Raw genomic sequence first — 19,912 nt, forward strand, 5'->3', positions numbered from 1 at the left:
TCCTCACCGAAAACTCAATTTTGTGTTTTTTCTTTTTGCGGCAGAAAACACAGGTGCTTACTTAATTCTGCTCCTCCAACAGGCTTTTTTAACTCTCTGCAAAAAAGCAGCCAACTAAAGAACTTAAGGAATGAACAAAGGCAAACAAGCAGCTGTTTATTTAAACCGCGAGATGAATCAACAGCAAACACAGGAACAGCAACGCCCACTATCCTATGCGCCCACCCCTTACAGTTATACCCCAAATACGGCGCTGTCTGCTTCAATTAATCTGGATGAGGTACGCGCTTAGGTTCTTGGGTTCTTTTATTTTTCTTGCCGCGCTGACAAGAAGTTAACTATTGACTCCAGGAAGTCAAGCTATCCTCTACCTCCGCTGAGAGGGACCTCTACGAATCCTTAGCGGAGATATACAGCATCATCCTAACACTGGACTGGTTGGAGAAGGCTTATATCAAAGATGCGATTACGGAATCTGAATATACGGAAACATGTTCGCGGTTATTGAAGCAGTACAAATCTAGCTTGAGTGATGAAACTGTTGCTAGAGAGTTCGTTGATCTGGATACATTTAAGCAGAAATGGGGGGTATGTGAATCTATTTACCTGTTTATTTCTGTTTATCCTGTTGAAGTTTTTAGTTCCCGGGTTTCCCCCCCCCAAACACACCCACACCCACAACCCTACAACTGCAGATACAGCAGTCAAAACTAATTGCTTTGCAGCTGGAATGCCCCAGGGCGACAGAGAGACTCAGGATTGGACTTCCGGTTACCGTCGAGCAACCCTCACACAACGCTGCATCTGGCACCAACAACGCAAACACGGGCGCATCTGGCAGTCTGATCCTAGCAGCCACAGAGAACTTCATCACATTCCTCGATGCTCTGAAACTGAACATGGTGTCCAAGGATGCCCTCCACCCACTGCTGTCTGAAATTATACAGTCTGTCAACAAAGTAACCGATCAGGACTTTGAAAACAGAGGGAAAATAATTCAGTGGCTCATTGCTCTCAACCAGATGAGGGCGACGGAGGAGCTCACTGAGGACCAGGCTAGAGAACTGGCCTTTGAAATCGAACAAGCCTACCAGGGCTTTAAAGATACGCTGAATTGAAACCGCCCACCCACCCTTTGCGGGCAGGTAATGTTATCGTTATATACAATCGGGTTGCGCATGATTTGTGGTTAACTTCCAGAATTTGGTTAACTCCAGAAGTTTACTGCACATATACCCCATTATTAACCATTATTGTTTGCTTCTTTTTCATAGGTTCCTCTTTCCGCCAACGCACGGACCACTTCCATAGTCGATATCTTCCATTTTTTTTTTCCTTTTTTACCCCCACGTTTTACTTTGGCATTAGATTAAATACTTGAACATCCAACACATATTTCGCCACATTACGATACTTTGTAAATTACGACATTATTTAGCGCTATTCTTTGACATCTTCTCTTGTTTTTTTTTATTAATTTCCCAATTTCCCAGTATCTCCTGTCAGCACTAAGCAAGCAAGTTGGGGCAACTAACCCCAATTCGCATATAGCAGCCCCAATACCAGTACATCCTGATAATGTCTGGTGGCTCACAACCGCTTCATGGTGAAACTTATTTGTTATGCCTTTAATACTTTGTAGTAATGGCCTAGATATAATGGACTAATAGCTCCTATGAGCCGAATTTATCCAGTGTTTGACCTCCCCCAACTCTACACTAAGCCAGCTGCAACAGATATTCTACGAGCCCTCGAACAGCTTGCTGTCCGACCACGCAGCTTCGACAATGACATCAAGGACGGTCAACCAACAGTCCTCCAAGCCGGCGTCTCACAGTACCTAACATCCATCATTGCAAGCGCACTATCATGGATCGAATCCGACAAGCTCCGAGAAGCCATATGGGATGCGGCCAGCGCGCGCCTCTGCGAACGCTCAGGAAGAACAGGTATCTCTATGCTCAGTCATATCATATATAGAACGTTGCTAATTATATCCTCCCCAAAAAAGCAATGCCCGCTATCTCTCGCGTTTTCACCATCCCCACAACACAAGACACAACCTTTCAACTCACTTTACATGAACCGTCCCTCACCTCCGATAACCTAGGCATGAAGACTTGGGTTTCGTCCTACCTGCTCGCCAAACGCCTACATACTCTCATTCCTCCTTCTTTCCTCAACTCATCTAGACAAAAAAATAATCGTCCTCTCCGCGCTCTGGAGCTAGGCGCCGGAACTGGACTCGTGGGTCTCTCCTTTGCCGCGATCTGTGGTTCCCTTGCCCTCATCCACCTTACTGATCTGGATGCCATCGTACCGAATCTCGCCCACAACGTCGAGCTAAATAAAGAACTCCTGGACAGTACGGGCGCGACTGCGACAACGGGTGTCCTGGACTGGTCGTTAGAAATGGACTTGCGGTCGGAGCCATCCGATAGCGAAAGGTACGATGCTATCCTTGCTGCGGATCCGCTGTACTCCTCGGATCACCCACAGTGGCTTGTGCAGACTATCCGGCGCCGGTTGCATCCGGGCAGTGGGTCAAGGGCTGTGGTGGAGATGCCATTGAGAGATGCTTATTTGCCGCAGGTGGAGGACTTTAGGCGGCGCATGGATGCTGTTGGGTTGGCTGCAGTAAAGGAAGGGGAGGAGATAGGGTATGATGACTGGGAGAAGATGGATGGGGAAGCGCTGGAGGTGCGGTGTTGGTGGGCTGTATGGGGGTGGAGGGAGGAAGGAATTCAATAGTGGTATAGAGCTAATGCAGGATGCTATGAGATAGTTGATTAATGATTAGATGAGTTTTGTTTGGAATAGAATTAGCGAATTGACTAAATTAGCGATAGGAAACCAATAGAGAGAGGTATAAACCTGCATATATTAGACCATTCCCTTGGATTTTTATCTAACTGTACCTGCATATGCTCTACATGTATATAGAATGTGCCCTTGGCTTGTTTTGATGGAATTTTGAAAATGTGACCCGGGGAACTGCGCCTGTATGACGTCACCGCATGTTGCCTGTTTTTCACCCGTCCAACTATCAAGGAAAATGATATTAACCAGGAATGAAAAATATTCCTAAATTCACATTTTAAGAGTCTGGAAATGACCAAATTGATAAAACCTCAATACCACAACGTATACCGAGGGCAACAATCAAAATAGATAAAATATCAGCTTTGATACCATCACCATACGAATTTTAACACTGAGAACTTAAGAACGACAAGTATGGTCCTTGGTATTTTTACAATAACCGCAATCCCAACCGTTGTCGGCGTCTCCCAAGGTGTAAGCGAGCAGAGGAAAACAAACCAGCGGCAAGGAGACGAAAAGCGCCTCGAGAAATTCTATCTCGATGTCCTCTGTGACACTAATTCTGATGCGGCGAGAGGGCTTTATGGGCGGAGAATGGTGTTAAGGGATAATAAGGTATGTGATGGCTTTTTTAGGTGTTTTGTAATGGTATGCAAGTGAGGCAAAATATCTGTCTGTAGTCCAGGAAGCTGAAATGTTCCCATCAGATTTATCTCGATTCCCCCTCATCCGAGTCCCGTTCCATCCCCAGCCGTACTGCCGAAGCCTTCTACATCGCCTACCCAGACGACCAACGCAAACCTACCCTAGGGCTTGTCAGCACTATATCTGCCGACCCACCCATGCTCAATTGGATATATCTTGACAGACACACACTGGAGCTCAAATACGGTAACCGGACGCAGAGCCGCGAGCATTTTGTCGGACCCTGGGATTGGACGGAGGATGAGATGGGATTGACACTACATGATATCGAGGAATTTGCAGCAGTAGAGGAAGAGGAGGGTATTTGGGCGGTTTATTTTGATTGGGATGGGGATGGGTTGAAGGGGAGTGTTAGGAGGAAGAAGAAAGTGGTGGAGATAAATTTGGAGCGGCATATGGTCAAGCCAGAGGACGAGAGTGGGAAAGAGATGGAAGACCAGGAGAAGGAGAAGAGAGGGTGAAATCGGTATCATTTATGTTCTTATGGGTAGGAGTTCAACTGGAGATATGAAGTTGGCTGGGAACCTGGAGTTTATAGATTGTTACTCATACGTGCAGGGTGAAAGTAATTTTAGTCTTCAATCCCATCCCAAGACTCATTATCATTTGCATAGCCTTCCCCTTCAACCTGTACCTGTTGTTTCCGCCGCAGGCTTGCCTTAGCCGCGTCTCTCCGGTTCCGTTCGATCCGCCTCTCAAATCCACTCTTTGTGCTGATCCTCGTTTTTCGCTTATCCTTTTCATCCTGCTTTCCCTTTGTCACAGGCCTTCGAACCTTCACGCCATGCTGTTTGAGATCTTTTTTGTCCTTCTTGGACAGATTGGGCAATGCATCTAGCAGCCATTTTTGGATCCCTTTATCACTAGGGACTCCCCGTAATTTCTCATTTGCAGCGATAACATTCGCGATATTCTTCACGTAAGGAATATCCTCCTTTGTGTAAAAGGTGACACCCACTCCACCCTCACGACCAGCCCTGCCCGTTCTTCCAACGCGGTGAATATATGCCGCGCTAGAATTGGGTATATCGTAGTTCACGACGCCGTTGATTCCGCGGAAATCCACCCCGCGAGAAAGGAGATCGGTGGTGATGAGAATCCATATCTCGCCTTTGCGGAAGCCTGCCATAACGTCAGACCTCTGCGAGTCAGAGAGTTCAGAATGGAGAACGGCGATACGTGACGGTCCGCCCGCTTCAGCTGGGATGTCATATTTCAATTCTGAATGTAATGCCACAGCTCTGGATATGGTTTGCGTAAATACTAAAAAAGGTGGACGTAGATGGATATCTGACGCAGAGATTGCGCCTGTTGGATGAAGCAGCTGTCGCAACCCCAGAAGCTTCCCTTGTTCAGTTGCTGCGTAGACGAGTTTGTGGGAAATATTGGGAATTGCAGTATCTTTTAATCCAACGACCAACCGAACAAGGAAGGATTCGTCCCCAAGCCCCAGAGAATTTTGCCGTTCGCTAATAGTTGATTTGACCAGCTCCTCAATATTAGAGCCCATTGTTGCAGACCATAACCCAACTCGTAATTGGGCGTTAGTGCAGGCCCGCCATACACCGAGGGTCTGCTCGCGGAATAACGGGTCCAAAAGTACATCTGCTTCATCTAAGGCAAGACTCTGGACGGCAGACAGAGGAGCTATATCGCGGTTTTTATTACCGGAAAGAGAATTCGCAAGCAAGGGGGGAGTCGAAACTAGAATATCGCTGTTTGTAATAGGGTCGTTTCCTCTGGACTGTTTTGCTTTTGTGGCTCCAACGCCGCCACTTTCGGAGCTCACGCTCTCTCCATCAGAGGGGTCTTCACCTCCTCCTACGCACTCCACGAGTCGCATCCTCTTCCGCATAGCTGTAATCCTAACCCCGGTGCCCAACATGAGCTTCCGACCTTCGTTAACAATTTGGGAAACAAGCTCCTTCGTTGGTGCCAAGACAATGGCGAACAACTCTCTCGATTGGGAATCGTTATGGTGGTGATGTCGTATTATTTTATTGATGAGCGGAATCATTAAAGCTAATGTTTTCCCACTACCAGTTGGAGCAACAACCAAAAGGTCAGGTTCAAGTCCGAATGAGGAAGATTGCTCCCCTTTTACTTGATTCCGCGAAGCCGAACTAGGACAACCACCCAGCAGCAGTGGAAGAGCGCCAAGTTGTACCTCAGTAGGGGCGCTGTAGCCTTGATTAAGAATGTTCTCGAAGAGCCGTCGAGAAATTTGATATCTCGTTCTCAACTGCTGGAACGACATAAGTGGTTCTGGATACATTCTCAGGGCTTTCCGCTGCTGTTTCCGGCTCAAATCATTTGGGGTAGGTTCTAGCTTTTGCTTCTTTTTCGTTTTCTTTTTTGACTTTTTATCCTCTCGTTCAATCACTGTTGGGGGTGTTCGGAGATCTGTCACTTTGATCTTGTGCACTGTCAGGATCGCCTTTCGTGCTTCCTCACCCAAACCGGTATCCTCGAGGAAATCCCCATCGATAATATTTCCGCCTAACTTATAGCCCCCATTTTGCCCTTGCGTTGCATTTCTTGTTCCGCTGGTAGACAATCCATGAGTCCCAGATGAGCCTGGACCAAAAAAGTCTGGAGTTACAACAGCAGCTTCAGCAGAGACTTCATCTCTATCCGAACCTCTCTTCCGTTTCCTTACTTTCCTTTCATTTTGCTCGTCGCCAGATTCTATAGGGTATGATGCATTGCGGGCAGCAAATAGCTGGGGTGAGTTTGCTGCCCCAGCTGACGGTAAAGAGTTTGATATAAGTTGCTTTGTAGAGGCAGAGCCCGTTTTAAGTTTTGTTGAGCGGGTGAGGAGCTTGAAAGCGTCCATCTTCAGTACCTTCTCACTTCTAACCGTTTATTAAAACTGCATTGTATTCGTAAATTGTTTCGATGTCCACGGTTAATTTTAAGAAATTTAAAACCTCAGTAACTCTAATGTCACGTGGTCTGTGCTTCGAAAGCCGATGTTTATTCCAAACAACATGGAATTAAACCCAGCATTGCATTCAATGTCACTCAGTCAGTTATAAACAAAATTTACAGATAAACTCTTATGGATTAGCTATCTCCAGACAAACGAAATCTAGTTTTGAAGAATATACTCCGACAATATAAGTCGCACGACGGAACCTAAACAACCAGTGAAGAGACCGGCTTATTAAGTCCATCATCTATACAGCCTGAAGAGAATACGATAATGAAAAGATGGGAAGCAGTGAAGGAAAGATATGTGACAGAAATTTTTACAAAAAAAAAAAAAAAAAAAAAAAATATTAGTTTTATCTAATGCGCATGTCCAGTGTCGCCTCTGTATCCGACAAGTTTAAAGCGCCCAATAATCTCACCAACAGAAAAAAATCCAATCACCTCAGCAGCTGTGACACCAGCAACGGCCAATTGCTTTCTATCAATGTTCCGAAGAAGGGGAAGGATGTCTTCTGCATTGAAAGATTTGGATAGTTGGGAGATCAAGATCGATGGCTCGCGGAGGTTTCTGAGCAGAGGTTGATAATATCCCTGGAAAGTCGCTAGGCTTCTAATCGAAAGAAATTAGTTCATGGGCATAATTTAAAAGCTCATATGAAAGAGACCTGTGAAACTTACGGCAGGGACATCTTCTGCCCTCTGAATACTATTTTCGACAGCTCCAAACCAACTCTGGAGTAGTAAATTGTGGGAGGTATTAATGCTGTGAAGTTTGGTTTGAATCAGTAACTATTCATCCGACAAATGGCTTCTCATAACCCAATTTTGAACAACTGAACAAAGAACAATCTCCTTCGGGATCCTCAGCCATGCTAATGACATTAGATTGTGCCCTTACAATCAACGATAGCGATAAATTTGCCGGTTCGTCCACCCACTTTCCTTAAGGCTCTACTGACTCCTGAGAGGGCATTTGCAATCGCAGGACCTGCAGTAGCAGCAGCTTTGGAAATTCCCTGGGAAGCCTTTGTCGCAGCAGAGGTAGCAGTGTCCTTGGTCTTGGTTGCAGCCTCAGTGGTTGTTGACGCAAATCTGAAAGCCGGTCTTCGGATCAAATATCGCGACTGCCGCAGAACGGCGCGGGAGATTGAGACAGACATCCGGGAGGAGGGATGGAACGAGCGGCAGAGGAGATCAAGAAAGGGAAGAGGGAGAGGCCCAGGAGAACGGATGGCTCTCAATGGCAGCGGCGAAGAGGGCAATGGGGCGGGTTGTCGGTTGACGCTGTCGAAGATTTTTGTTTGCACATTTTTGTCGTCGGAAGGTTCAGGGAGGAGAGAAGATTTGTCAGCATATCACGTGGCGTGACTGTTCAATTATCAACTTTTGACGCTGGGAAAGTTTTCTGCCTGTCTGCAGCTTGAGTTACTTCTACATCTCATATGTTTCATTATATTAGGGCTACCTTGGCTCCAGATGTCTGCTAAGTCCTGTACTTCTCTATCTACTTTTAATACCTATCAACCAGCTAGTGATGGGTTATTCTGTCAAAACAAAGCTTAGAGCACTTTTTGAGCACTCTCTAAAGACCACACGCGTATGCAGGAGTTCATTGATTGAATGTTTTTGTCTTCTTCTTTTTGCCTTTTTAGTCCATCAATCGCAATTCCACTAAGCTTTAAGATTGGTTAACGCATAGATAATGCTTTATTCCAGGATTTAGATGGCAAACGGGTGTAGCTCTGTCTGCCGCTGTCGTTACACTTTGCCAATCACGAGAGCAACTCATTTTTCTATAATGTATCGGAATCCCTGATTCCAGTTATTTTACCAGAGGAAATCCTCCTATCAATCGGATGTCGTCTTCTTTGGTGCCTATGCTGATCTTGACTTTTGCAGAGACTGTGTCACATCACGTACAGATAGACAACTTGACGCAACAGCATCTAAGATGAACGATATAGCTCTATCCAGCAAGTAGCAGCGTTCGAAAGATTTCCCTTTGGCAAAAATGGATACTTTTGTTCTACTTTGAAACCTTCTGTGACTTTCAATTGAATCCGATTCTACATAGCCCGGTGCCCTTCTCTCCACCAATTTGAAGGGATGTGGTACCCTTTCGTAAAAATGTATTGTGTGCATCTATGAAAGTTTGTCATCTGTTGTCAAGGAGTTCTTTAAATCTCAATATGTTCACTTTGCCTTCTGGAAGATTCTTTCAGATACATTCACCTACAATGCTTACAAGCTGTGGATTGTGACAATGATGCATCCACAGCTGTCTATTTCTCTTTGGATAACTTTCTATGTCCTTTACCACCAATATTCTTATAACTAGAATCGATGGACTGGACAAATGTTACTTGGTGGTTCAAGTTGAAGATGTCTGAAATAAAGTTTGACAAGCCATATCCCAACCGGCAAAAGCGGTTGTGGGGAAAGCCTGCCCTGCAAAGACTTCTACGCCATTTTTCTCAGAAAAGCAAAGGTTCCGATTGTGAGCATACCAGCATTATTGCAGGAGGCAGGAAACAAATTCCTGCAAATTCACACCGTTTACAACAACAACAACAACAGTTTTACAGACTTGGCAAATGCGAACTAGAAACGGATACGTATCCCTCCGACCTACCTCCCAGAAGTCATGCTCGCGATGGGGGAAGGGTGGCAAACGAAACTTTCAACCCAGCATTATTTGCTGTACCATATACGCTGCCTTGCCCTTTAACCTTATTCATTGCACATGTCGTCAATCACGATAGGCGGTATGAAACCATGTTGCTTAGGAAAAGTAGTGCCAGAAATCCGATACCCCTAGTATACCAAATCCAAACATCAACCCCCGAAAACATTGGCACAGATCAATCATGCAATACGAGCAGTGCTCCAGTTCCTGAAATTCCAGGAAAACTGTTGTCAGGGCTTCTCAACGGCGACGCTGCCGTCAAAATCCTTGACAATTTCAATGCGTTTTTCATCATCAGTCCGACTTGCCAGGGTGACCGTGTGCTGTATGCGTCTGAAAACCTATGGTCTTCTGAAGATTTCGAGAAAGAAGAACTTTTCTTACACAAGAAGCGGGCCCATGGTCAAATGACTGATATCATCATGGAGATCACTGAGGATGGGAATGAGAGGTCGCTTCTCATGCTGTTTGGGGACCTTCCAACCGTTGGAGGTCGTGAGGGACTTGTTCTCGTGCCACTCATTGACATAACTAACTTTCTTGACGCTCTCACGCTCAGCGATCTAGAAATCGAGCAACTTTTGCTACAGATATATTCAGCCGATACCCAAGGCGTAGGTTCGAAGACAAAATCGGGGTCAGAAATTATGCAACATGTCATAAACCGCATGGCCAGCAGTATTCTAGCCCTCTACAAGGACTATTTTACCCTCTCGAAATCTGCAAAGGAGACGGGTTTTTACGAAATTTCTCACGTTTCGCCCAAGGTCTATGTTGACAGAGAATACGTGACTGGACACTTAACGCATACTCCGGAAGCTGTGATAAGTCAAATCAATAAGTTAATGGGACAATCCCAGCGCTTTTCCCTTGAAATTAAATGGGGGGATGTGGGAAGAGCTAAACGCCTTTACTGTATCCCCATGTTGGGTGGGAAATACAGTCACTGGCTTTGCATGTTAGTCGATCCTGTCCATCCTGTTTTCTGGCAGGACAAATAGCAACGAGATATTTTTTTTTTTTTTGGTTGATTTTATTATCGATATCCATATTTAAATGCTACGAACTAATGACTATAAATTGGTACAATCCAAAATCATGGCCCCAATATCTTTTGTATATGCATGTCTGTTGGATGGGAGTTAGCAAATGACCAGCTCCATAACGTAACGTTCTCCTCACGCCCAACCAGAATCTCTGGCTCAGCCATCTCAGGCACAGACCATCGACATCGTCGTCCAGAGTAATTAAGCCGTGTTCCACGCCAATCATGGCAGCTACAGCGGTAAAAACTGTTAACATCAAGGTGGTCCAAAAGGTGGAGTCTTCTGACACCGGCTCTCCAAATTATCTGACCAGATAATACCATAGCTGGAGGATTAAACGATGTGTCCTGTACATGATGAAGTGTCTAGTAAGCGATGGATCATGGACATCTGGTAGAAGAGGAAGGGATATTACCAGTCCAATCAACAGCTCTGAAACTGGCCGCGGGTAACGGTGTGGTAAAAGGATTTGCGTACTCCTCGAATATCTTGTCGATTCAGACATATTTGTCTTTTTGCATAAACTGTCGACTTCAATTTGTATATAGGTGGGTGGATGGATTGATTTGTGATAGTGACTATCTCTGTAAAGGTGCCATATGCAGGGCACACGCCATGAGCATGAAATATTTTTCATATTCCGGGAGCCATCCCCTCCAGTCAATTCGATGATCCCGAGATACATAGGTTCGGGTAACTATATACAACTGGTTAGTATGAATAGGACCAACATGCTCCAAATTGACCAGTAACGACTAAGTAGGCAATGTTGCGCATCAGAGCAATCCAGAGAAGCTCGGGCAGACACCTAAGTTCGTAGGCGATGAGCTTACATGCAACCACGCCCAGATTCTCCGTGCTGCAGGGGTTGCAGCAGTCTGACCATTGGGTGTCTGTTCCCCACTCATAATAAGGACTCACACCAACAAGTTTGAAGGTTGCTTCTTGAGAAATTGGCGAGGGGATCCGGTATGTTCAACTTCACTACTTTGAGACTGGATATTAACAAAGGCAGATATAGCGAACGAAATTAGTTGTTTTCATAAACCATGTCCATGTTTATTTACTCATTTGCTTTCTTCATTCCTTCCCCTTTTCCTCTTCCCTTTTCTTCTTGCCATCTTAAAGACCCGTATATCCAAAGGAATAAGGAAACATTCAGTATGAGCCAAATTGGGAGAGAAGGAAATAGTCAGGAAATGTATCTCCATTGATAAAAATAATGGTACACTTAGAGCATCACCCAGAAGACTCCATTTTCCGTTTGTTGTTTTTGTTCCTCATATCCAAGCCAAAACTCCCATATGAAAATCTTTAACCAAAATCAAGAAGAATCAAAGACTCGCGAAATCAGCCCTCACAAAAAATCTCCTCGTTTCTTTCTCAACTTCACCCTGCCAAAATCAGCACCAGAAATTGTAATCGGTTTCCTACCTTCCTAGTCCCAGCACTAAATCCACAAAATATCAACGGACAAAGCTTTTAACTATAAGGGAATTCGATATCGAGATGATGTGTGAAAATGTGTCGCCAAACTCGAACCAGAAGAAGCAATGATACTATGGAAAAACAAGGAACCACTAAAAGATAACAAAAGGAATTCCGTAAGACACCGGGGCCAGACGTATCCAACCTATGCATCCAAAAAGTATGTACTCGACATCAATGAAAATGAAAAAGAAAAAAATAAACAAAATAAAAGGAAAAAAATTAATAAAAAGAAAGCATGAAACAGAGAAAGGTAAAGAGAAAGATAAGGAAAGAAAACCGCTCATCGTTCTGACGTTTCGCATTGGGAACGTTGCAAGAGATATCTCCATATAAACCAAGGAAAATGTGGGACGAGGACGTTGAAGCTCGCACATAAGGATCCATCCACATCTGTACTCGCCACTAATTAAAAGTTTTCGACCGTATCTTTCTCTGTATTTTCCTCTCCGCCTCGTATCCGTTTTCACGGGTGGATTATCCCTGTCCTTGCCTGACGGGTACACAAGTTCAGAGTAATCATACTTGAAGGTTGTAGTTACTCAATTAACGTGTATCGATCTATTGGTCAAAACCCTATCAAGTCAGCTTCTTCGTAGCCCTTAGCCTTGGAGTGCGAGCGCTGCCAGCCTTGTGTACTGCCAGCTACTCGGTTCATACGGACCGGTTGAGGTGTTGATTCTGCTGAGGAGGGGTGTGCCAGCTGGGGCGGAGATGGATGCTTATCAATGGCGGCTTCTTTTCTCTCAGCTTTCAGCTGCTTGTATGTCATAATGTCATCGACATTCGCCTCATAAGCTTCCGGGTGGGGAGTGCCTATTCCAGAATCTGTTTCAAGGACACTTCCGTCATCACCATGCATTTCGATAACAGCATTCCGAATTTCCCGGGTGACACCTTTTAGTGCATCCATGCCAGCTTTCTCGGCTGCGTGAGCATGGGTTGGGTGTTTGGCGCCTTGGGAAGTACGGCGGAGATAGGATCGGACAAAGAAACGGACAAAGAGGAAAGTCAGGGGCAAGAGGTAGAGGATGTTAAGAGAGAGCGCAAAGGTTTGGCCAGAGGTATCCAGGCAGGTGAAAGTACGGGGTTCTAAGACATATCGGGTTTCCTGTTTCGCAAGAAGAGCCTGCGCTGCTTGGCGTCCGTCTACGCCAAATAATTCTCCGTTAGAATTAAGCACGTGCTCAGCAACTCCCTCAGCTCCAGCTGCACGGAGAGCCAGCTTCTTGAGCCAGGGACTCATACCTCCAACGGTGTCATTTGGCGCAACAGCAACGGCGGTAACGGCATCAGAAATAGCAGAGGCCAAAGAAGTCATGGCAACCGAACGGGGAACACCAATCGGGAAAGTGTAGGAAATGAGAATATAGCAAGCAGCCAAGGTGGAGCCAAAAACAAATTGTGTGATCTGCAGGGAGGTCAAGCTGCGCTTAATGGTAACAGGCACGCGAATGGATAGTGCAGTCAAGGTGTAGTAGAGATACTGTATAGAATTAGGTTAAGGTACACACCTCTTTCGCAAACAGCAGAAAAGGGTAAAAAACATACCATCATAGCGTGAATGGCGGAGTTAAATAGAGGAAAGATCCAAATGGGAGTCGCCATATACCTAATTCCAGCCCACATACACATCATGGCACCAGCGTGGTGGTATGTCTGGAGAGTGGAACTCCTCTTTCCCTTGGCCAGGATGATTGCGGTATCGAAAACTTCGTAGAACTTGGAGAGATAAAAAAGCCAGCCCAAGAAGGCCAACCCTTCATTCCAGAGACGTCCAACATCAGTCGAGTCAGGTACGCCACCAGGTCCCAACCTGTATTCCGGGCTGATCATGGTCCATTTCTTTTGGGCAGGATCATAGAAAGCAGCATTTCCCAAACCACGGGGGCCGTTGATCTTGCAAAGGGCATCGGCAACTCTGACGACGTTATACTTTTCGCCACGCTCGGGCCAGGTGTGGTAGAAAGCGCGGATCATACCCGCGAAAGTCCAGGCAGAGTAGACGGCCAAGAAGACATTGTGGAGGATGACAAAGGCCTTGAAGGCAGTCGTTTTACCTAAGGCCCAGGGTTTGTAACCTCTCTTCTTATTGACACGGTTCATCAGGACAACAGAGGTGGCATAGAGGGCGGCGATGGTGAGAGGCACCTGGGGTGCCAAGGCTTTCCGGTAGAGATCCGCAGGAATATTGAAGGGCTGATACCATGTTGGTTTGGCAACAGTGGGCGGCGGGATGGTTTCCGGGAGGGGCGAAGGCGGGAACTTGAAAAACGAAGAGGGAGGAAGGCTTAGATAGACAGAGGAACTCATGGTGGGGTTGTGGTGGGGGTTGGTGGTAGTGGTATTCCTGTAGCCAACACAATTGACATGAATCAGTAGGTGGTTTGGAGGTTATACCCAGTATGCCCACCGGATAATAGCCCTTATGGAGGGCTATTTATTTTACTGTTGAAGGATTCACCAGGAAGACGAAGAGGCTGGAATAATATATGTATAATTTAAAAAAAAAAAAAAAAAAAAAAAAAAAAAAAAAAAAAAAGGAGAAGAAAAAAAGGAAAAAGCTTTGGGAGATCAAATGGAATTTACCGGTGATGTTATAATTATATCATCCGGGACTGAGAGGCAAGAATAATAGGGTTAGAGTTGAAACTCTGATTGTCAAAAGGAAAAGGGGAGGAAAAGGAAGAGGAAGTAGAAGGACAGCAGTGGTCTCAAAGGAGACAATCTTCTTGGGTATATTAACTGAAGAAAAGAAATGAAATGAATTGAATTGAATTGAAAAAAGAAATAAAATGAAAAAACAACAAGACAAGATAAAGAAAAGAAACTACAATCTGGAAATCAAAAACTATGAGTCTGGGAGATCCACACCAGAGCAGAGCATTCAGCCCAAGCAGTAAAAAAACACTATGACAGTTAGCGCAGGACAGCGGATTGTTGGGAAACGCAAAGCCTGGGTCCAATTGGCAACCTGAGGTGTGATCCCGAACCACAGAGAGATCAACCACCAGAGCCGTTGATGCGGAGAATAATACAAGTTCGTCGCAAGCATAAAATATATGAAGCTGTCCAGGCAATGCAAGACCAGGGCCAGCGAAGGAGATGAACCATCCGTCAATGGTGGATAGTACAGTTAAAAACATCAGAATAAAACTACTTCCTTCTCCGTCCTGCAGCAGCAGTGGAGGGTTAGTTAGATCTAGAGCACTTGGGTATCATCGCCCATTTGGTTGTTGATATCAAATATATCTCCCTATATTTTGAAGCTGTTTGGTGTCGTGCGGTTCTCGCTCTCGCTCGTCGCGGCTCTTTTGACTTTTTGACGAAGCAGGAAATTTTTGATGTTTGTTGAATGCGCACGTTGCCTGTTCGGGACTAGCGCCGTGGGTCCTTACTTTCGCCGAACAATCACCCGACCATTGTAGGTCACCTGACCGAGGTTCTGTTTATGTAATAATGTACCGGGGCGAAAGTTGGGGAAACAGCCGAAGAGCTCTCCCCTGGTTGTATCTGTCCGTTGTGTTGGAGGCGGACGAGTCAAAAGACGCTCGCCACATCCCCGAGGTTGCTTGGTTTAGATCTTTTGAGATTGTTGGGGACCGAGAACCCCACATTTTTTTTTTTTTTTAAGTCTAGCCTTTTCGCGGCTGCCTGGTCGTTCCTCGGCGCCTCCAGGGCTCCCGTGTTGCCACATTTTTGAATCCCTGAGGGGCAACAGAGATAAGATTGATAAAGAAAACGACGCCAAAAAGAACGGCGGGGGAGGATTATCGCTAATTAACTAACGCGAACTAATTACTTTACATGCTTCTTTATTGGACCGCAACTACAACATTTTCATGTGTATCTCTAGATAGGTACTATATGGAGAAGCCACCCGACCACTCTATCATGGACATACATGGCTCGGTAGGGGAGCCGTACGCTTTGTAAAATGTCTGCATAAAGCAATTAAACACCAGAAACCATAGAGGAAATAGGAACTGCAATAAGTATTAGATATGTCTCCTCCGCTTTGCACCGGAGATGTCTTTTAGATATTACAGGAACAGAAATGACAGAAAAGAAAAGAGAGGCCCGAAACAGACAGCTTTGTGATAGTCAGGAACCAGCAGCAAGAAAAGGGAATTCGTATCACCAGCTCGAACACTCTCCAAACAAATCCACATCATCAGCACTCCTTTAACATTCTCATTCTGCTCAAGCACTTCAATTTCCTCCTCCTCTTCCTCCATCTCGCGCTTCCGCCCAAACCCTGCAACAACAGCGGTGTTCCTCCCAACCCTCACCCTCTCCTCTCGCCTCCCCACCCATCCAGCATATCCCTAACCGTCCGAAAATGGCCAACATCAATCTCTAATAATGCATTCCCCACCGCTACCCCAAACATCTCCAAAATCCCCTCAGCCAGCATCCCGCACCCAGCCACTCGAGTACACACTCCCGGTGGTGGTGGTGGTGGTGGTGGTGAAAGGGAGTTTATGTATTTATTCCCACTGGGAGGGAGAGCAATGGACTGGTGTTGGTAGCGAGGGGAGTGCTGGGCGGGGGAATGTAGGCTGCTGGGTAGCAAACCACTTCGTCTCGAGGAAGAGGGCTGCGTAAAACGGTGCGCTTTGCGGGTTTGATAGGGGTGGTACGGGAAGGGAAGTGGGGAGTTGGTGATAGGCTGCAGTGCCTGGTTCGTTGCGGTTCGTCGCTGGTCATTATTGATGGTTGAAGGATGGTTGAAGAGTTAGGGGATTGTGAACATGAAGGCTTGTCTGCAGTTTTGACGTGAGCAACTTCCAACCCAAAATGAGGAATTAGCATTTAAGTGAAGTTAGGGAGGGAAGTGAAGAACTGCTACAAATAACTGACAGGAGAGCTATTTATAACCCGAAGCTGATCTGATATTCAATTCAAAACCAATATTACTAGGGAGCAGGCAAGATGGTAGCAATGTGCCACCTATACAAAGGTAAAAGAATAAAATATAAAAAATATAAAAACAATTCAATCCAATCAATCGACGTTGGTGAAGAATATTGAATATTTCCCTTTTGCATGCCCGATTCTCCCCTACACGGATCAATTGACACCTCATGGGTAAAACGAAGCAATGAAAAGAGGTAAACACCATTATGCAATTAATCGCCATTATTAGTTCTTTGACAGCCATCAATACTAAGGGACAGAAATCATAATATTATGCATAGTGGTCATAAAGAATACAAACGCAAAACAGAGGCGGTAAAAATAACAAAGCCAAACCACCCAGGTCAATAATAATACTAGTAATGATAAGATGCCGGAATTGGGGGAGCATGTAAAAAGTAAAATAAGACTAATGATTCCCCTTTTACACCCGTTGACACACCATACACATAGGCTCATTTGTGAAGATAAATGATACCCTTAAAACACCATGGAGATCCAAAAGAAAAGCAAAACGACCACCGATCAAATCCCCTTGGAGAAACGCCATTGTATGATTCAACCACGAGCTTTGATCCCCACCCGCATGCAGATTTAACGCGGCTTGGTCCCGAGGGGTAATGGTGGTGGCGGTGGTGGTGGAGCAGCTCGAGGATGTCCATCAACAGGATGAATTTGCATACCCGGCTTCTTTGAGGGAGTGGGTGGAGGAGGAGGTTTGCGGCTATTCAATGCTTCCAGATCTGGTCTGTTATATGCATAGGCGCCTGACGGCTGGGGGCTATAAGCCGCATTAGCATGGGGTGGAGGTTGGGGATCCGGGCATGCTGGGGACTTCTGATCTTCAATAAAACTGTTGATTCGCTTTGAAATGCCATACTTTTGATCTATCTGGAGCAGTTTCTTCTTTCCAGAGTCAATCTGTTCACTGTGACGCTCGCGGAAATTCCATGCCGTCGAAACTGCACTTCGCGCATCGTTTGATGATACAGAAGTGGGGTCCCGGCTAAACGAATGTGCAGTTCGCACAGCATGTTGCTTTTGCTCCATAGTGGTGCCTTCTGCAGGCTTCGATACACCAGAAGAGCATAGAGTTGGAGACGATGCGCTCATTTTGGCAAATCGCGCCTGAAGTTCGTTCTGCGGGGAGTATGGTGATGCTCCTCCTGTTGATTTGGGAGCCGGTTCCTGCCGGTCAGAGTTCCCTCCATTGATACCGAGACTTGGGACGGAAACGCCCGCCTCGCCCAGGAAATCAATAGACCTTTGGTTTATTGTCGGTACAAGTCCATTTGTTGTAGTTTCATTCGCTGGAGGTGGTGGGGGAGATGAAGATTGAGATGGTTGTGGATGTGGATGTGGTGCGCCTCGTGGAGGTAATCTAGGTGGCAAAGCTGGTTTTGGTGTGAGGCTTGGGTTGGACTTAAACTCCTCTGTTGACCCTGTTGAGGTGTGACTTTGGTGAACGGGAGGAGAAAGTACATTATGCGTGGATACTCCTGTGGTGTTTACCCGGTACGGGACAGGAGGCGGGGCCCTCTTCGAGATGGCTTCTTCCTCAGCGTGGTGTTGTTCCTGTGGTGATTGAGACTGTGAGGAGCTCAAAGGGGGTCTTAACAGGCCGGTGTCTGAAGTTGAAGTCGAGCTCAAAGTTCTCTCAACACCGAGTCGATTTATGTGTTTAGGTGGGGGGGGAAATGACGCAGGATCCTTGAGAGAGGATAGTGGCCGAGATACATGCTCAACACGGGAGTCATTGGAACTGCTATGTTTCCCTTTGCCCACCCAGCCGGCCTATATCATTTTAGGAAACAAATTAGGGATAACAGGCAGCTAATTGTATGGGCAGGCGGAATGTTCTTGATGAGGGGTTTAACAGAGGATCAAAAGAGACAAGACGTACAACTTGGTTTATGCCTTGGAAATCACCCCGCCAACTCTCCCTACCACCATCATTTCCCTTTGGATGCCACCCATCTTTCACCAAACTACGGAGTCCGCTCATGATTTTCCGCCGGCAGTCAAGTAACGGGATGAATCTCTTCTATTTGAGAACTCAACTATCAAGAACAGGAGAATAGCCAAAGTGTGCTCAGATATCCCAACAGCATCCACTTATAGTTGGTTTTCTCGGCGTTGTGGTTGTCTCAATGATGTTAGTTTGTTGAGGTTCATTTCATTGATTGATCTGATGCTTTCCTGAAGAGGAGGTTGTTATTTATATTAAACGAGCTTGCTGAGCTATCATGCACGTGACTAGAGTAGCCGTAATTGTCACGGATCAGGTGACCCCAATGGAATTATACTTCATCCAGTAATATAATTAATTACTCCTAGATTATTGGTGATTGGGTGTTTTGCCAGGTAACTGGTCTAACTGTAATAACATCCACTGAGCGAGCCACAAATTCAAATTGTTTTATTTTCCTAACCTCTCTCACCTCAACATGAAAATATGACATCATTCACAATAAAAAGAAATGATACTCTATAGAATAGAGAGAAGAATTGAACTTATAATTTTCACTCTTAAAATCAAGAAATATTCTCAATTTATAAAAGCTATATATTTGTTATAAAATATTATACTTTACATCTAATGTTAACAACTCTTTAACTTAATGATCTAAGTTTTAAAAATAAGCTGTGAGTCTAAGAGAATCAATATCAACCTTGTTGTATTCTAGAACTCTAAGTGAGCTAGTTACAACTACTAAATATGTAGATGTACATGACATAATTAACTCAGGCATTTATCAACATTTTCTCATGTCATAGTGAGTCTGAGCTCTGCCATCTATTTTCTAGCTGTCAAATTTTACAAATTCACAATAAAAATTAAATACAGAAATCAGATGCTCATTTCTCTATCAAAAAAACTCTATTATGCATATATACTATAACTTTATAAAAAACATATAATTACTTTTATTAATTTATATTCTTATTATATCTTCTTTAAAACTATAAAATAATATAAAAAATTTATTCAAATCAATGAAATCAAATCTCTGTCAATTTTATTTTCTTCATAAATTCAATGTGAGCTGACTTTAATAGAGACTTATAAGTTCATCTATTTTATATACTATAGAATATATATATAAAAACTTTATCTATATAATAAACTAAACTTAAATTTCTGAGAATATAAAATTATATTGAATATTATTAAATATAAAAAAATTTATTAAAAGAAAATAAAAAGAAAAATAGATTAAATAATAATATTTTTATGAGCTTTTCTAGTAAATTGTAAGCTGTATATTTATATGATTAATTATTAACTAACTAGTTAGTTAATTAATTA

The 19,912-nt window shown here is 44.6% G+C and overlaps 9 protein-coding genes across 9 annotated transcripts; 4 read left to right on the forward strand and 5 right to left on the reverse strand.

The window, feature by feature from the left end:
• Positions 1-172: 172 nt before the first annotated feature.
• On the forward strand, positions 173-1,118 carry PAAG_08547 (hypothetical protein; the record flags this gene model as incomplete). The annotated part of the gene is made up of 3 exons (XM_015846547.1): positions 173-280; positions 352-588; positions 726-1,118. 3 exons carry the CDS (start codon positions 173-175, stop codon positions 1,116-1,118), a joined length of 738 nt encoding a protein of 245 aa, XP_015701211.1.
• Positions 1,119-1,675: 557 nt separating this feature from the next.
• On the forward strand, positions 1,676-2,751 carry PAAG_08548 (rapid response to glucose protein; the record flags this gene model as incomplete). Its single annotated transcript, XM_002789505.2, has 2 exons — positions 1,676-1,949; positions 2,012-2,751. The coding sequence occupies 2 exons, from the start codon at positions 1,676-1,678 to the stop codon at positions 2,749-2,751; spliced, it is 1,014 nt and encodes a 337-aa protein (XP_002789551.1).
• Positions 2,752-3,237: 486 nt separating this feature from the next.
• Positions 3,238-3,989, forward strand: PAAG_08549 (hypothetical protein; the record flags this gene model as incomplete). Its single annotated transcript, XM_002789506.1, has 2 exons — positions 3,238-3,438; positions 3,531-3,989. 2 exons carry the CDS (start codon positions 3,238-3,240, stop codon positions 3,987-3,989), a joined length of 660 nt encoding a protein of 219 aa, XP_002789552.1.
• A 110-nt stretch (positions 3,990-4,099) lies between these two features.
• On the reverse strand, positions 4,100-6,364 carry PAAG_08550 (ATP-dependent RNA helicase ROK1; the record flags this gene model as incomplete). The annotated part of the gene is made up of 1 exon (XM_002789507.1): positions 4,100-6,364. One exon carries the CDS (start codon positions 6,362-6,364, stop codon positions 4,100-4,102), a length of 2,265 nt encoding a protein of 754 aa, XP_002789553.1.
• Positions 6,365-6,819: 455 nt separating this feature from the next.
• On the reverse strand, positions 6,820-7,622 carry PAAG_08551 (ATP synthase subunit g; the record flags this gene model as incomplete). The annotated part of the gene is made up of 3 exons (XM_002789508.1): positions 6,820-7,072; positions 7,141-7,225; positions 7,361-7,622. The coding sequence occupies 3 exons, from the start codon at positions 7,620-7,622 to the stop codon at positions 6,820-6,822; spliced, it is 600 nt and encodes a 199-aa protein (XP_002789554.1).
• A 1,222-nt stretch (positions 7,623-8,844) lies between these two features.
• Positions 8,845-10,149, forward strand: PAAG_08552 (hypothetical protein; the record flags this gene model as incomplete). The annotated part of the gene is made up of 1 exon (XM_002789509.2): positions 8,845-10,149. The coding sequence occupies one exon, from the start codon at positions 8,845-8,847 to the stop codon at positions 10,147-10,149; it is 1,305 nt and encodes a 434-aa protein (XP_002789555.2).
• Positions 10,150-12,250: 2,101 nt separating this feature from the next.
• PAAG_08553 (hypothetical protein) lies at positions 12,251-13,995 on the reverse strand (the record flags this gene model as incomplete). The annotated part of the gene is made up of 2 exons (XM_002789510.1): positions 12,251-13,168; positions 13,234-13,995. The coding sequence occupies 2 exons, from the start codon at positions 13,993-13,995 to the stop codon at positions 12,251-12,253; spliced, it is 1,680 nt and encodes a 559-aa protein (XP_002789556.1).
• A 1,975-nt stretch (positions 13,996-15,970) lies between these two features.
• PAAG_08554 (hypothetical protein) lies at positions 15,971-16,392 on the reverse strand (the record flags this gene model as incomplete). Its single annotated transcript, XM_015846548.1, has 2 exons — positions 15,971-16,201; positions 16,261-16,392. The coding sequence occupies 2 exons, from the start codon at positions 16,390-16,392 to the stop codon at positions 15,971-15,973; spliced, it is 363 nt and encodes a 120-aa protein (XP_015701212.1).
• Positions 16,393-17,196: 804 nt separating this feature from the next.
• PAAG_08555 (hypothetical protein) lies at positions 17,197-18,607 on the reverse strand (the record flags this gene model as incomplete). The annotated part of the gene is made up of 2 exons (XM_002789512.2): positions 17,197-18,396; positions 18,506-18,607. 2 exons carry the CDS (start codon positions 18,605-18,607, stop codon positions 17,197-17,199), a joined length of 1,302 nt encoding a protein of 433 aa, XP_002789558.1.
• Positions 18,608-19,912: the final 1,305 nt, after the last annotated feature.

The sequence above is a fragment of the Paracoccidioides lutzii genome (genome assembly GCF_000150705.2).
Source record: "Paracoccidioides lutzii Pb01 unplaced genomic scaffold supercont2.37, whole genome shotgun sequence".
Taxonomy (NCBI): domain Eukaryota; kingdom Fungi; phylum Ascomycota; class Eurotiomycetes; order Onygenales; family Ajellomycetaceae; genus Paracoccidioides; species Paracoccidioides lutzii.